Here is a 16,393-nt window from a genome sequence, read left to right on the forward strand (position 1 = left end):
GCACTATGCAGAGCAAACTACAAATTCATGGTCAATTTAATAAATAATTTTCCACAAACAAAAATAATCTATGGGAGACCTTAGCACAGCAAACTGAAAAAGAAAAAGGCCAAACAATTGGAAATGAAGAGAAGAAATCTCTGACTCAGATTATTAACAGCAATGTGAATGAACTGTCTGCTCAGAAAACCCAAATGAAGTTAGATAGGAATTATTAGAAATAATAATGGAGTTTTCAACATATTTAATACACACAAAACACAGGTAGAAAACATAAGTTTTAAAAAGATATCATTTACAATAGTAACTAAAATTGAAAGTACCTTTAGATGGATTTGACAAAAGATCTGCAAGGCCTATATGAAGAGGTTTAAATCTTTATTTAAAGTCATTAAAGTCCAAAATAAACGTTCATGAAATAAAAAGACCTCACATTATAAAAATGCCAGTTGTTTTTATTGAAACAACTGAAATGTCATTTCAGTCAAACAAAATTTTCCATATGGGGTCTGATAAGATATTTCTAAAATTTGTAGAGAAAGAGAAAAGACAAAAGATAGCCAAGATATTTCTATAGATGAATAAGCTGGTAAGACTTGACCCACCGGAGGTCCAGACTTATTATAAAGCTGTATTCATTAAGAGAGGTTGTATTGGCCCAAGGGTTGACAAATCCTGGAACAGAATGGAGACTTAGTAATAGCCTTGCACTTGCTACATGGCATAAGTGGCACAGTAGACCATGGAGACTGAAGAAGAGGAACTTCTCAGAAATTGGTAAACACAATTACATATATGTGTATATGTGGAAAAGAAATTAAATTTGAACATATCAAACACAAAAATCTCTTCCATGTATATACAAACTTCAAAAGAAAAAGATAATGTTAAAATGTTAAAAATTTAGAAGCAAATGAGAATACTTTTTTGATCCTGGGGTAGGAAAGGATTTATTAAACAAGACTTAAAAAAATGCTAACCCATAAAAATTGGCAAATTCTGCTGCATTAATAGTATGTACTTTTGTCCATCTACACCACAGGTTCCACAGAGAGTGATTTAGCCCACAAGGGTATATTTGCAATGTCAGAGACATTTTTGGTTGTCAGAGCTGGGGAGAGGGTGGGCTACTGGCATCTAGTCTGTATAGTCTCCAAAGATGCTGCTAAACCACTTGCAATGCAGAGGACAGGTCCCCGACAACAAAGAATTATCTGGACCAAAACGTCAATAGCACTGGGGATGAGGAAAAAAGACGAAATTTACGTTGGGATAAAATATATGCAACCCATATGACCAAAACCCAACCAAAAACACAATTATAAGGTATTCCTAGAAATCATTTAGAAAAAGATAAATTGGTACAAAAATGGCTAAACAGCTCTTCACTGAAGAGGAAACACATGTGCCAAAAATGCTCGTTCGTGTTATCAGTCAGGGACATGCAAAATAAGACCAAAGTGAGATTATCATTCATACCTTCCAAATCTGCAAAATTTAAAAGACAACAAGAAGTATAGAGCAAATATATATTAAAATGAACACGTAGGATGCCTGGGTGGCTCAGCGGTTGAGCATCTCCCTTCTGCTCAGGGAGCAATCCCGGGGTCCTGGGATCGAGTCCTACGTCGGGCTCCCTGCATGGAGCCTGCTTCTCCCTCTGCCTATGTCTCTGCCTCTCTCTATCTCTGTGTCTCTCATGAATAAATAAAAATCTTCAGAAAATAAAATAAAATGAACACTTATTTGCTGCTTATATCCAAACTCCAAGACAAAGAGGAAGGGCACAGAACCCCTGAGACTTTTCAGACCATATCAAAAAGATGGGCATTCATGGAACTGGAATCATAAAGAAAAGGGGATCACCCAGTTCAAGCAAGACACATCTGCCAGGAATCCCGGGAGAACTTCCCTGTGCTCCATTCTGATCCTAACTCCTCAGTCCCCACACAGTAACCATGATCTTGAATTTAACAATAATTACTTCCTTGCTTTCCTAAATATGGTTTTGCCATCTATGTGATCCATTGTCAGTTAATTACTAAATGAGCTGTAAGGTTTACAATGGGGTTTGCTATTTTGCACATGGAGGTCTAATTGTTCCAGCACCAGTTGTTGAAAAGACCACTCTTTCTTAAATGAACTGCTTTTGCACCTTTGTCAAAAATAAAATGGCCATATTTACGTAGATTTATTTTTTCAATCTCTACTCTGTTCCATTAATCCAAATATGCATCCAGTCAGCAATCCCACCATCCTGATTCACAAAGTTTTACAGTAAGCCTGAAGATCGAGTAGTGCAATTTTTCCAATTCTATTATCAGAATTGTTTTGCCAATTTTAATTCCTTTACCTTGTATATAAATTCTAGAATCTGCTTGTCTATATATATAGAAAGAAATTCTGCTGATATTTTGATTGGAATAACAAATCTATAGATCAACTTGGGAGATAACCAGCATCTTTACTAAATTGAGTCTTCCGGTCTGTGAACACAATATTTTTCTGCATTCATCTAGATTATTTTTTTTTCCATGAGGATCTGTAGTTTTTTAACATACAAATCCCATGTATTTTTTTAGATTCATATCGAAGTATTTAATTTTATTTGGGGTGCTAGCTATTTCTGTACTGATCAATGTTTCTTGCAACCCATAATTTTGTCTTGTGTTCTTTTCTTGCTCAACTACACCTTTCAGTTCTTTTTCCAGTGAGGGCCTATGAATGGTAACTCTTGTTTTTCATGTCTAAAAGTTGTCTTTATCTCACCTGCTCTTTATACAATAGTTAAACTGGTTCTAGACATCTAAGGACAACATTAGACATTAATTTTATTCAGGATCTTGAAAATACTGTTTTCGGTATCTAATGTTAAGAGTAAGAAATCTGTGGACAGTGTAGATAATAGTCCTTTTTTTCTTCTGAAATATTTTAAGATTGTTTAGCTCTCATGAATTCTGGAGTTTCACCATAATGTATCTGGGTGTAAATTTAATTTTATTTACTTTACTTTATACTATGAATTCTTTTCATTTCTAAAACTCATGTTTTTCTTCATTTCTGGAAAATTTTCAGCAATTACCTATTTGAAGAATTTTTTTCCTCCACCATTTATTGAATTCTCTTTTTCTGGAACTACTAGCAAGTTAATATAGAAATATCTTAATATACCATAAAATAGCTTCCTGTCCATTAATTTTTAAAATTTCATTGTCACTCTGTTGTGTTGTACAATGTGAGAATTTCTCAGCACTATTTTCCAATTTATTAATTCATTCAATTGTGTCCAGTCTGTAATTGATATCATCTATTGTACTCTTTACTTAAAGTACCATGTTTCTTTTATGTGTAACTGATTCTTTTTCAAATTAATTTGTTCTTGTTTCATTTATATCTGTTTATATTTAAATCATTTCCTGACCATTTTATTTTTATTTTTTTTAAAGACTCTATGTATTTATCCATAAGAATATACAGAGAGAAGAGAAAGAGGCAGAGACACAGGCAGAGGGAGAAGCCGGCTCCACGCAGGGAACCTGACGCGGGACTCGACCCTGGGTCTCCAGGATCATGCTCTGGGCCGAAGGTGGTGCCAAACCACTGAGTCACCCAGGCTGCCCTTCCTGACCATTTAAATGACATTATCACCTCCTTTTATGTTTTTAGGCTTTGCCAGAATCTTTCTAAAGATCACTTTCTAAAAATTAATTTTGCCAGCTGCCTTTGTAGCATGAAATCTCATCATAAGTTTTGGAATTCTGGTTTGTAGGCTTAATTTTACTTGCTTCTTTCTTCTTTTACTTCCCTGTGTGTCTGTCTCTTTTTCTCTCTGTGCATATTTACTCTCACTCTTGTGTTTGGTTTAGGGGTCATCCCCAATCTGCCTCCAGGTTCTCAATCTAGAGCTGGGACTTAAAATAACAGCTTAGTTATTTCTGTACGGCAACTGGGATGTGGTATATCAGATATTGCTTGCAAAGATACGTCATCTTCTTCCTTTGTCAGCACATGAAATAGAACCCTGGTGTGAGCTGTGGCTGAGCTGTGGGGAGAGGCAGGAGCTGTGGGGAGAGGCAGGAGCTGAGCTGTGAAGGAGGTAGGAGCAGAGGGGGAGGGTGTTTTCAGCCTTCTTTCATGAAGAAAGGAGAACAAACCCAATCCCTAACGTCAAGAACAGTTACACCGGCCAAGCCCCGATCTTAAGTGGAGCACTTTAGTCCACTTGATACTTGTAGGTGCTAAAACCTGATGCTGTCATTTCCTAACTAGTAACCCTGCAAGATGACAGGCTTATGATTCTTTCTCTTTTTACTTATGGAAATTTTCAACTTAGATTTGATATCAACTATCATTTTGGTTTTCTCTTTTGAGACTGTGTTCATTATTACTATGCTTTGGAACAGGGAGCAATCCCTTCACATAATAAAACTTTATGCATGACCAATTTTTGTGCCTACGTGTGTCCATGTCATGTGGACAGTTTTATAGTGTTCAACTTTCAGCAATCTTGAGAAACAATATGCAACATATAAAATAATGTACAGAGGATATAACATTTAGATTTCCCAATGGAATTTCCTTTGGAGAGGGGGATAATACTTGACACTCAGCTTCACTGAAGCAATAAAAATCCATATCTAAAAGCCTATATTACTTTAATGCATTCCTGACTTGATTAAAAGTGAGTTTTTGCTCTGGGCTTAACCATTTGTTAACAATGATACCATGGGAATCAAAGAATTCTATCTTCTTCTGAAGGAAATCCCTCATGGTTACTTAAATCAACAAAAATTTCTAAACCATACATACGGGTAAATGGCTTCTTTAATGTTTCCAAAGATCTGTTTTCCAGTCATGATGATGGTCAACTGGGTTGTCAATTCTATTAGACAGCCTCCAGGGTCACACTAGTCAGAAGCAAGAAGAAAAAAAAAAAATGAATGATGGAAGATAGACTTTGGCAACAAAAGAGATCTCAGACCTGAAGACTACAATCTGAAGATTTTAATGGGAATGGATATTAAAGGGATATAAAGAGATCCTTGACTCAGTAGTTTCAAGCAGGATCACTAACCACTTACGAGATAGCTGCATTAGATTCAGATTGCTGGGTCTCGTTCTTAGGAAATCCTAAATCTTTATGTCTGGGCCAGGGCTAGCAGTTGTTATTTTCTCCATGTGACTTGGATGCACAGGCAGGTATGGAAACCACTGATGTGGGCTAGTCTAGGACTCATGGTGGAGCCCTTGCTATATTTCCGGAACGTTGTCACCTATTCTTTGCAGGAAGCCTTCAGGATTATAGACTCACTTATCCCATTTCATAGGTCATATTCTATTCCTAAATAATAAGTACAAATAAGTGCTTGCCCCAAAGGAACTGGAAAGTCCACCAGATGATAGCATTGTAAGACCAATACTCTCTGTGGAGAGAATCAGGGTCTTAGACTTCTCTTAAATCTTGATAAAAATCTGAGTTAGTACTGGGCACACAAAAAAAGTGTAATATTGAGCTCCTGAAGCCACAACCTCTCAAGAGAATTCTTACCTCTTCACTTCTCCACACATTAAATATATATGTGTATTTTCCGGGATAGCCCACAAACTTCCCTTTAAAGAAAGCTACGTAGAAGCAGGACGAGTAAAAATTCACAAACTGAAACAGGAACATTTTCAAAGTAAGACTGCTCTCATATTCCTGGTAAGTTCGAGGAATTTCTGTTAAGTAATAAAACACCAAGGTTAAATTATGCATCTTCCTGTTTCTCCTCGAATTTCGTATCGTCTGGGACAAGTCACATTATTAGTCATATTATTCTAACAGCCTATTGAAATATGACCCACTCTTTGTCCTAACAGACCAGCGTTAAGTAACTACAGATTTGTGCTCGGCTGTTAGAAACTCCATACTAACCTAATCACCGGAGAAGCCTAGGAAGCAGTCATTACTATTTTTACAGAGGTAAAATACTTGCCTGGAGTCACACAGAACACGGAATTCAAACCCATATCAGCCTGGAGAGGCTTATGCTCACCCTGTACCCTCGCTGATACCCTGTGAACATATCAGATCTCTCTCTCTCCTTCTTGTCTGTTGTCAATCACATTTAAACAACGTAAAGGGTATCTTCAAGGACAGAGGATGATTTCCAAGCTACATTGTGTTTTCCTTTCATGAATTAAATGGTTATACCAATTTTGAAAATACTGTCATACAAATGGTGGCAGCAATAATACATTTTCTCTCTCATTTATTTATTTATTTATTTATTTATTTATTATTATTTATTTTTTTATTTATGATAGGCACACAGTGGGAGAGAGAGAGGCAGAGACACAGGCAGAGGGAGAAGCAGGCTCCATGCACCGGGAGCCCGATGTGGGATTCGATCCTGGGTCTCCAGGATCGCGCCCTGGGCCAAAGGCAGGTGCCAAACCGCTGCGCCACCCAGGGATCCCTCTCTCTCCTTTATTTAAAATGCATGACCAGGATCTATCACTAGTGAATTCCAACGATTAAAAAAAACCAAATCAGATTCCCACAACATCACAGAGAAGCATCAGAAGGTGTAAGAGAGTCAGGGAATGTGTATTTTTGAGCTGATGATCTCCCAGCACCACAAGCTGATCCAGTCAAACTGGTGACAGCTTCAATGATACTGAAATGGTAACACATATTATTTTAAAGACACAGATAATTCCTCCCATATAGTGAAACTTAGCTGCATTCTTACAAAATCTCTACTGCATATACAAGTGATTTTTATCACTGAAAATTTATTTTTTAGATGCTTTGTTAAGTGCTATCTGCTAGATTTTTCTTTAATTAACAGAAAAAAAAGCAGTAACATTGAGTGAGAACTAGCAATCTGAGGATAGCATTTGATCAAAGTTGCTTCCTAGTGTGTATCTGGTGCTCAGTAATGAGTGCAGTGATGGTGTGCTGACTTCGAGAAGGGGACCAAGCAGGGAGAAGAGATGCGGAGGCCTGGGGTGGCAGCTCAGCTCTCACTTCCAACTTGCTGGGGGCAAGATCAGAAGCCACTGTGCGCTGCGCTCCTCTCCCTGACTGAATCTCCCACTTCAACTCTCACCCCTTCACCATCCCTCACAGCTGTAGAATTTTTAATCATTTGAAAGGAAAAGAGGGGCATCTGGGTGGCTCAGTTGGTTAAGAGTCTGACTCTTGACTTCGGCTCAGGTCATGATTTCAGGGCCGTGATCTCAAGCCCCACATAGCGCTCCGTGCCAGGCATGGAGCCTGCTTAGGATTTTCTCTCCCTCTCACTCTGCCCCCACCTCTGTCACCACGTGCATGCACACTCCTATTTCTCTCTGCCTAAAAATTAATTATTAATTAATTTAAAAAGGAAAATAATCTAGGGTCTAAGACCTATGGCAACTGAAAAGAAAAGCACTACGTTTTAGACTTATTCAGGAGGAGCTGATTGTTCTGTTTTTCCTGCCTGTCAAAATCAAGTCACTTACAAAAACCATACACATAAAAATTATCTGTGTCTTGAGTAAAGAGAGGATATTACTTAAAATTCAACCAGTCTGATCAAGGGAAGATTAAGATGAGAATACTCAAAAAGATCTATAGAGTCCTAATTCTTCTGTTTAGTTCTTTTTCTTGCTTCCACCATAATGGGCCTAAATATGGCTGTTAGGGGATCCTGACTACCAGCTTCTGCATCTACCTATAGAGCAAAACTGTCATTGAAAGTGCCTTTAAAAACTGCCTTTAAAAAAAATGGTTATTTTTTGGGATCCCATTTGGGATGGTCCAAAATGGATGTATAGCACTGTTACGAACATTTTCAGTGTCACACAGATGACCTGGTCAGCTTACCCATTTTTGTAATCCAGGCAGATATCTTTTCATAAAAGAAATTCAAGATCAAGATGATGATAAAGTTCAAGCAGGATCCGGTGAGTGATGTGGTTATCTGGGGAGTGAGGAAACTTTTGACATGTTTCAAGGAAGCTTCACTTTCCATAAAACTAGCAAATGTGGCAAACACTGACAGGCGGTACACAATCACAGCAACCATACACGCGATGACCAGAGCCATCTGGAAATGGGAAACAAGGAGTCAGTCACTCGGGTCTCTGTACATCTGCGCATGCACTTCTGAAGCATATGCTCCTCTTCGTCTCATTATGTTAAGATTAGCACTCTGACTTGGAAAGCAGACCGAGCCAGTCTCTCTCACCAGAGATGTGGGGAAAGAAGCCCTGGCAAGGCAAAAGGGTTGGAGGGAAGACAATGCATATGGTAGCAGCTGGGTGAGTCTAAAACATTGCCCATCCTTTAGGCCTGTCATCTACCAAGCCTTGGAAAACTAGCCAGAAGGCCAAATCCTGCCCATGGCCTTACTTGCTCTTGTACAGTTCTTGAGTTAAAAATGGTTTTTTGCTTTTTTTAAAGGTTTCAGAAAAAACAAAGATGATTACATGCCAGAGACTATTTGTGGCCCACAAAGCCTAAAATACATCTGGCCCATTCCCAGAAAACATTTGCCAACCTCTGTCCCACGTTGTAATTAAACAGATAGTGTGAAGGCCATGTCCTTTGCCAAGAACACATTTACTCATTCTATTTCATTTCCCCTCAGAATGTTGCCATTTGTGGTCTGATATGTCCAGTAGTTTAGACATTTGGATAGATTCTGCATAAATTTTAAGCACTTCCCATATTGCAAAAGCACAAAGATCTGGGGATACCTTTATCTTGATGTTTGGAAAATCTGACTGTGAAAGTTGAGGGATCAAATCAAATAGAATGAATACTAGAAATAAAAGATAGAATCATCTTTCTGGGACCACACTCTAGGTCACTTCTCAAGCAGTGCCCTGAGTTGATTATTGCCCCCACCTTTTTACTTCTATCACTTCCCCTCAGTGACTATTACATTGCCTAAGAAAACACACAGTTAAAATTGAAAAATCAATACCTTTAACTAGAAATACTAAAGATAAAAAATATGGGATACTATGAACTAGTAAGGTTAATAAGCTCATGTCAACAGCTGCTAATTATTTATGCTTCAACATGCTAAACTCTCAGAGGGTAACACTGCTTCTTTTCCTAAGATTAAAGGCCTACTGTGAGAGGACATATATTTGGAAAGTGGAGGACAGGAAACAAATTGGTGATAGAGGAATCTATTAGCTAAAAGGCATGGAAAAAACGTGAGTCCTTCACAATGGGATATTCTAATTAAATTCTTCAAGTAGAAGCAATACTTTCTTCTATTTATCTCGGCAAGAAAATAAATCGTATATGCTTTTTTTTTGCATTTTGTGTAGATTAAGTGGAGATAAAGATAAATTAATGATATTTGTAAAAAAAACATATATAGTCTGCAAACAAATCGTTTGTTACACTGTTCTGGCTTCAAGAATTAATGAAGTGCTGGGAGAGGGCATGGGGCAGGCTCTAAGATGAAGCACTATTCTCTCCCCACAGCTCTTTTTCCAAGGTTCAATTATAACACATCCATGTAGATCACATTTTATTTTTCATACGAGCTCTTTTCAAGATAAAAAGATTGGGGAAGGGGAGGGAGGAGAGGGGCTCAAGAGCCACTGCAGATGAAACTGCTGAGTTAGCCCTAATATGACTACACAGCAATGAGACAAGAGCAGTTTTATAAGAATGCTCACCCATAATGTCACCGTAGCTCCTGATAAAAAGTACCATGGAAGACGACTACATAGAGGCATGTATGGTTCCATTTCCTGCAATTTTGAATAAATCACAGAAAAATTCAAAATCTACCTTCAAAGTTGGGACTCCAAGCATAGTCAAGACCACAAAACCCAGTTAAAGTAGAAACCTCCCCCAGAGTCCACTAAAGATCATGGAATGCTATATTCTAGCAATGGCTCCTCCTCTTCCAGTAGAGACCTTGAGCACTCTTGGGTGAGATATTTCACACATAATATGAGACATTATGGATACACACTATATCCTCAGTGTTGACCTAAAGTGGTATTCTGGGCTTGGTCGACAGGAAACAAGGTCAAAACCTGAGGGCTGCTGCCTAAGTGGACGTGCTTTAGTGATCTTACAGTTTTACTCTAACTGAATTGAATCGAACTGCATTGCTCCGTAATTGCTATGCATGATATTAAATAGGTCGTCCTCTTTATATTTATAGGATTGTGTTCCTCCACACAGGTCAGGGGACCAGACCATTCTTTACCTTAATGTTTTTCTAAGTCATTAATGGAAGATATGAATTACACATCAGCTGGAATTCTTAGCTATATCAAGAGGCAGTTAGAGCCTAGCCAAGAAAAATTGCCGCAGAGTAGAAAATAGCTGTCAGCAGAAATCTAAATCATGTAATTCTACCTAGAGGATAGGAAGTTTAGGGAGGGTTTTTATACCTTGAGGATTTTTAGGGAAGATTGAGTGCAAAGAGAACTCAACAGAAGGAACAACTGTCTAAGAGCACTACTGAATGTGTGTGCATGTGTGTGTCCAAAATGTACTTGCTTGTGTATGCGGGTTTGTTTGTACATGCGTTGTGTGTCCATGCATATACATATGTGTTCCCAATACAGACTCAAACGTGAGGTCTCTGGTCATATTGAACCACGCAAGAAGTGCTGCAAGTAAATCAAAATATTTGATTTCCAAACCATTAAAGCGGATAATTCACAGATAATCAATCCATACTGTTTTTCAGCTGGTTTCAAATGTAAACATTCAATACACCTTGTTTTTATGGCAATAATTTTAGGCCTCTTTTTAGTTTCTTTTTTACACCAGGAAATGTGAACAGATACATATCATGTCATTATTATGGCAATGTCTCCTTTAATATATTTTCTTATTGTCATCCAGCCACCCAAGTGGCTAATATATTTTCTGAGGTGTTTTTTCCCTTTGCTCATTTACTGAGTTTTCTGTAATGTCTTAATAAAAGTTAATAAATGTCTAGTGAATGTATGAGTGCCTAAACTGTGAAAATAATTTTGAGTATTATACTATAAGAATAGTGTCCTGAACACAGCAGGAAATTCTGCTGAAAAGATTATGTTACAGACATATTCTATTCTCCCTTTAACAGCATCAGGCCACACAGATATTGTAGATGATGGAAAGGTAGGGACACTAAGACTATGTGGCCAAGAATCTGGTCTTTGAAGGCAAAGTACCTTGCATTTTCACATTAAAAAAAAAAAGGGTACCAAGGAGTCAAATTACTCAGTCAACAATGTATAGGTGATTCGCCAGAGAGGGATCCCAAATCTAGACTTTGCTGTCCAAACACCAGTGCAAAGATCTTCCCATTATGATAAATTTAAAGGGACTAGGTGAATAAAATTTAGCCTAATAAAACAATCACTCATAAGCTCACTATCTTAATACAATACCATTTTTATTTGGGCATATTAACTTAGTATCATTTCCATACGTATATATTTATATGCTAAGTCCACTGCATACACATAATTTTCCATTTTCCTTTTATTTAACTTATTACAAAATGATGTTATTTCATGATACGATGCCTTGTACTTGCTTCAAAATAATCTAGTGGCAGGGAGGAGAAAGGGTAAATAAAACAAGACTGTCCAGAAATCAGTATTAATTGAAGCTGGTTGATGGGTCCTTCCTGGGGTTCACTATACTTTTCTATCTCCTTTTTTTTTATATATTTGAAACATATATTAGAAACAAGTACTGAAGATTATAAGATTTATATGTTGGAGAATCTTTAAAAATATTTTATCTATTTATTTGAGAGAGCGGGGGGAGTGCATGAGTGGCAGGAGGGGCAGAAGCAGAGAGAGAAGCAGGCTTTCTGCTTAACCCACGAAGCCACCCAGGCACCCGCGTTGGAGAACATTTTAAAGGCAAATTAAAATATATATTATTATTTTGAGGCAACTTTTTTTTTCTTTTAACTGATTTGGATTTTATTCTGATAATGCAAAACTATTATTCACGACTATGACAAGGTTAGCTCTGGCTTTACAAAATATGTTAAAAAAAAAAAAAAAAGGCCTAGAGCTGTTGTTTCTAAAGCAGTAACCTATGAACAAGTTAGAAATGCAAATGTTCAGGTCCCTCCCCACCCCATACCTATGCAGACTCAGAAAACTCTGGGGTTGGGGCCTGGCAACAGGCCAGTTTTAACCAGCCCTTCCGGGTGATTCTAATGCCGACTAAAGTTTGAGAACCACTGGCCTATAGAACAAGGCCAGACTGGAGGTCCCGCTTACCTTACAGGGTTGAGAATCAAATTGCACACAGTGTGTTCACTGAGAAATGCCACCCCTTTTGGTTCCCTGATCTACCTTAGTCACTGCATTCATCTTCCTGTGTTTACACATAGCTTCAAATTCAGGTCTCAGCTGAAGCTGCTGCTGCTCCTCCTCAAAGTCCACCAGGTCCCACTCATATTCCATTCTGGCTTGTCGTTGTTTCCAAAACTCCAAAAACAATGTGACTGTAGGCAAAGGAATGTATAAAAGCAAATGTAATCAATAGATGAAGAAATAAAGTAAATAACAAAATAACCAGTTTTTTTTTTTTTTTTTCCTCTACTTTGGAAAACCATTTGGTTGAATGTCACTACTATGTTGGCTTAAGACCATGTAATAACACTGAAATAACTCATATATAAAAATTCAAGTTAATTTCGTAGCAGTCCATGCAAGAAAAAAAATCTCAGGCAACAGTACTCTCTTTCCATTCAGATAATCTGAACTTATATTTAGACTTAACTTTTTACTAACACCTAGATTTTTTGTTTGCATGTTTTTTACTGAAATCATTCCTGCAATTATATCAGTTTCTCAGGCTCAGGTAAATTTAAGGAAAACATGAGAGCCATTCCCATAGCACAATCTCTGTCTGTGTCTCTGTGTCTGCCTCTGGTTCTCTCTGTCTCTCTGTCTCTGTCTCTCTGTATCTCTCTCTCTTTCTCTCTCTAAATATATAATTTATAATAAACTTTCAATTGAAGCATATTTACAGAAAAGTACATAAAACAGAACTGAATAATTTAAGGAATTTTCACAAAATAAACACTCTTGTGTAATCAGCATTAATATAAAAAAATGGAACATGACCAGCACCTCCAGAAACACTCCCTTATGATCTTCTAAGACAGAAGTGTAACTAGCATCCTAGCTTCAAATATTATAGGATAGCTTCTCCTGTCTTTGAACTTTACATAAATGGTGCCATACAGCAGGTAGTTTCTGCATTAGGCTTTGTTTTGGTTCGATTCTTCTAGTAAACTGAATCCATATTGCTGCGTTATTTTCATTGTTGTATGGTATTCCATTATTTAAGTAGATCACAGTTTTGTTTATTCTCAGGTCCATGGACATTTGGGCCATTGCCGGGTTTTTTTGCTATTACAAATAGTGTTGCTGTGAATATTCTTGTACTATAGCTTTTGGTGGGCATATGCATGTCTTTCCCGAGTATATATCTAAGAATGGAACACTAACACAATCCATATGAATTTATAATTCTATCGCCTGTGATTCAAATTTTATTTCATCTGACTCATTCCCTACCTACTTATATTTTAATTTTTAATTTTTTTTAATTCTTAATTTTTCCAAAGGAGGCTCCACACAAAGTGTGGAGCCCAATAGGGGCCTTGAATTCACAACCTTGAGATCAAGATCTGAGCTGAGATTAAGAGTCAGATGCTTAACTGACTGAGCCACCCAGGCGCCTCTTTTCCTTGTTGTTTTTAAAAAATATTTTATTCTAAGACCATTTAACCTGCTTTCTACTCTCTTAAACAAATTTTAAATTTATTTAAGGTATTTTACAATACCTTATTGTTGACTATTGGCACAATGTTGCACAGCACATCTCTAGAGCTTTAGATGTGCTATTTATCTTCCGTAACTGAGACTATCTGCCCAATGATTAGTTACTCCCTTTTTACCTCACATCCCCTAACCCCCAACAATCTCTATTCCACTCTCCTGATTCTATAATTATGACTATTTTAGATATTTCATATAAATGGAACCATGAAGGATTTCTCTGTGACTGGAACTGACTGTAATGTCTTCAAGGTTCATCCATGTTTTCGCATATTGCAGAATTTCCTTCTTTTCAAGGGTGAATAGTATAACTATATATATCAACAGTATATGTGTGTGTGTATGTATATATATATATATATATATATCAATTTCTTTATCCATTCATCAATGGACATTTAGGTAGTGTCTACATCTCGCTTATTGTGGATAGTACTGCAATGAATATAGGAGTCCCAACACCTATTCAAGATCCTGATTTCAGTTATCTGGAGTAAATACTCAGAAGGAGTATTGCTGGATCATATAGTAGTTCTATATTTAGTTTTCTGAGGAATTTCCATAAGTTTTCCGGCTGCATCATTTAGCATTCCCACTAACAATGTAGAAAAAATAATTATAATTATAATTATAATTTTCCACATCCTCATCAGCTCGAGTCTTTGGTTTTTGGTAATAGCCACCTTGACAGATGTAAGATGACATCTCATTGTGGTTTTGGTTTGCATTTCCCTGGTAACTAGTGATACTAAGCATTTTTCATATACTTATTGGCCATTTGTATATATTCTTTGGACATTTGTATATATTCTTTGGACAATGTCTAATTTGAGTTCTTTGGCCATTTTAAAATCAGGTTATTAGGGTTTTTCACTATTGAGTTACAGGAGTTCCTTATGTATTTTGAAGATTAACCCTTATCAGATACATTATTTGCAAATATTTTCTGCCATTCCATGGGTTGTCTTTTTAACATGCTGCTTTCTGTGCTGCATGGACACTTTTTACCTTGATGTAGTCAGCTTGTTTTTGGTTTTTGCCATCTGGGCTTTGGTGTTAGGTTTAGGAAATCATTTTGCCAAGATCAATGTCATGAAGTTTTTCCTTAAATTTTCTTCCAGAAGTTTTATATAGTTTCAGATTTTACATTTAAGATTGTATCCAATTTTGAGGTGATTTTTGTGCATAGCATAAGATAATGATTTAGTTTCATTCTTTCACATGTGGTTATCTAATTTATCAGCACTATCTGTTGAAGAGACTATCCCTTCCCCATTGTGTATGCTTAGAACTCTTGCTGAAGATTAGTTAACCATATATGTATGGGTTTTATTCTGAATTTCATTCTGTCCCACTGGTCTTATGCCAGTGTCATATTATTTTGATTACTGTAGATTTGTAATTTTGAAATCAAGAAGTGTGATGTCTCTAGCTTTGTTCTTTCTCAAGATTGGCTTGGATAATTCAAGACTTCTGTGGTTCCACGTCCTTTTTTCAGTTGTTTTTCCTACTCCATAAAAAAATGCCATTGGGATTTTGGTAGAGAATATACTGAATATTTAGATCACTGTGGGTAGATGGAAAAATTAATAATATTAAGTCTTCCAATCTATGAGCATGGGATGGCTTATTATATTATTCCTCCAAATATTTATAAACATAGGTATTCTTTGCTTTGCGTAGTTCCAAAATGCATACATTTCCGTTTCTGTGGGTTAGTTACATAACACCAGTCCCCCAACATGACTCAAATTTCAAGTACCACAGTATATTACCTGTGAACTGTTGCATAAAGTACAAATTTTATTGTTAGTTCTTCAAATCACAAATCACTATATAAATAGCAGATACGTATCATGATTAGTAACCAATTCCAACACTTTAAATGCTGTTGGTATTTGAACCACAGCACATATCTGTTATTCCATTAATGTACAGATAGAAATGCATGCATTTGTGTTTTCTCCTGGTATTCCATATGACATCATACAAAAACAGATATCAAAAGATAGAACTGATCAACAAGGATGAAAATACAGCAAGAAAAGTGATGGTAAAACATAAATGGAATTATAGACGAAATGGAAGTCTCTGAGAATACTAACATTGCTGCCATTTGAGAGACTCTACATATACAGCCAGAGAAGCTTAGCAAAAGCAACCTATTGACATAAGTGAAGAAAGCAGTTGTGAGAAAGAGGATGATGTCCCATAGGAAGTGATGTTGGCAAAACTTTCAGCTTAAATGGACTCTCAGAGATAGTTCATTACAACGAAAGCACAGAGGATAAGCTAATGCTCACACCAGATTTTTCTATCCTTGGGAAACCTTTCCTACCCTTTTCTCTATCAAAATCCTATTTTATTTTATTTTAATTTATTCATTTATGATGGAGACAGAGACACAGGAGGAGGGAGAAACAGGCCCCATGCCAGGAGCCTAACGTGGGACTTGATCCCGGGACTCCAGGATCACGCCCTGGGCCAAGGGCAGGCGCCAAACCGCTGAGCCACCCAGGGATCCCCTATCAAAATCCTATTTTAAAAAATTCCAAACAAATCCCAAATCTTCTAAAAG

General features: G+C 37.0%; 1 protein-coding gene across 5 annotated transcripts in view; it reads right to left on the reverse strand.

Annotated features, from left to right (window-relative positions):
* Nucleotides 1-16,393, reverse strand: part of ANO5 (anoctamin 5) — a 93,808-nt gene that overhangs the window by 13,705 nt on the left and 63,710 nt on the right. For all 5 annotated transcript variants that reach the window (XR_012015459.1, XM_072793770.1, XM_072793768.1 and 2 more), the window contains 5 exons: nt 12,319-12,470; nt 9,670-9,744; nt 7,853-8,075; nt 5,549-5,718; nt 4,810-4,907 (listed from right to left, as the gene is read on the reverse strand). Coding sequence is in view for 4 of the 5 variants with exons in the window: in XM_072793770.1 (XP_072649871.1) it covers nt 4,810-4,907; nt 5,549-5,718; nt 7,853-8,075; nt 9,670-9,744; nt 12,319-12,470 (718 nt within the window). In the remaining variant the exon portion in view is untranslated. The remainder of the gene's footprint in view (nt 1-4,809; nt 4,908-5,548; nt 5,719-7,852; nt 8,076-9,669; nt 9,745-12,318; nt 12,471-16,393) is intronic.

The sequence above is a fragment of the Canis lupus genome, chromosome 23 (assembly GCF_048164855.1).
Source record: "Canis lupus baileyi chromosome 23, mCanLup2.hap1, whole genome shotgun sequence".
Taxonomy (NCBI): domain Eukaryota; kingdom Metazoa; phylum Chordata; class Mammalia; order Carnivora; family Canidae; genus Canis; species Canis lupus.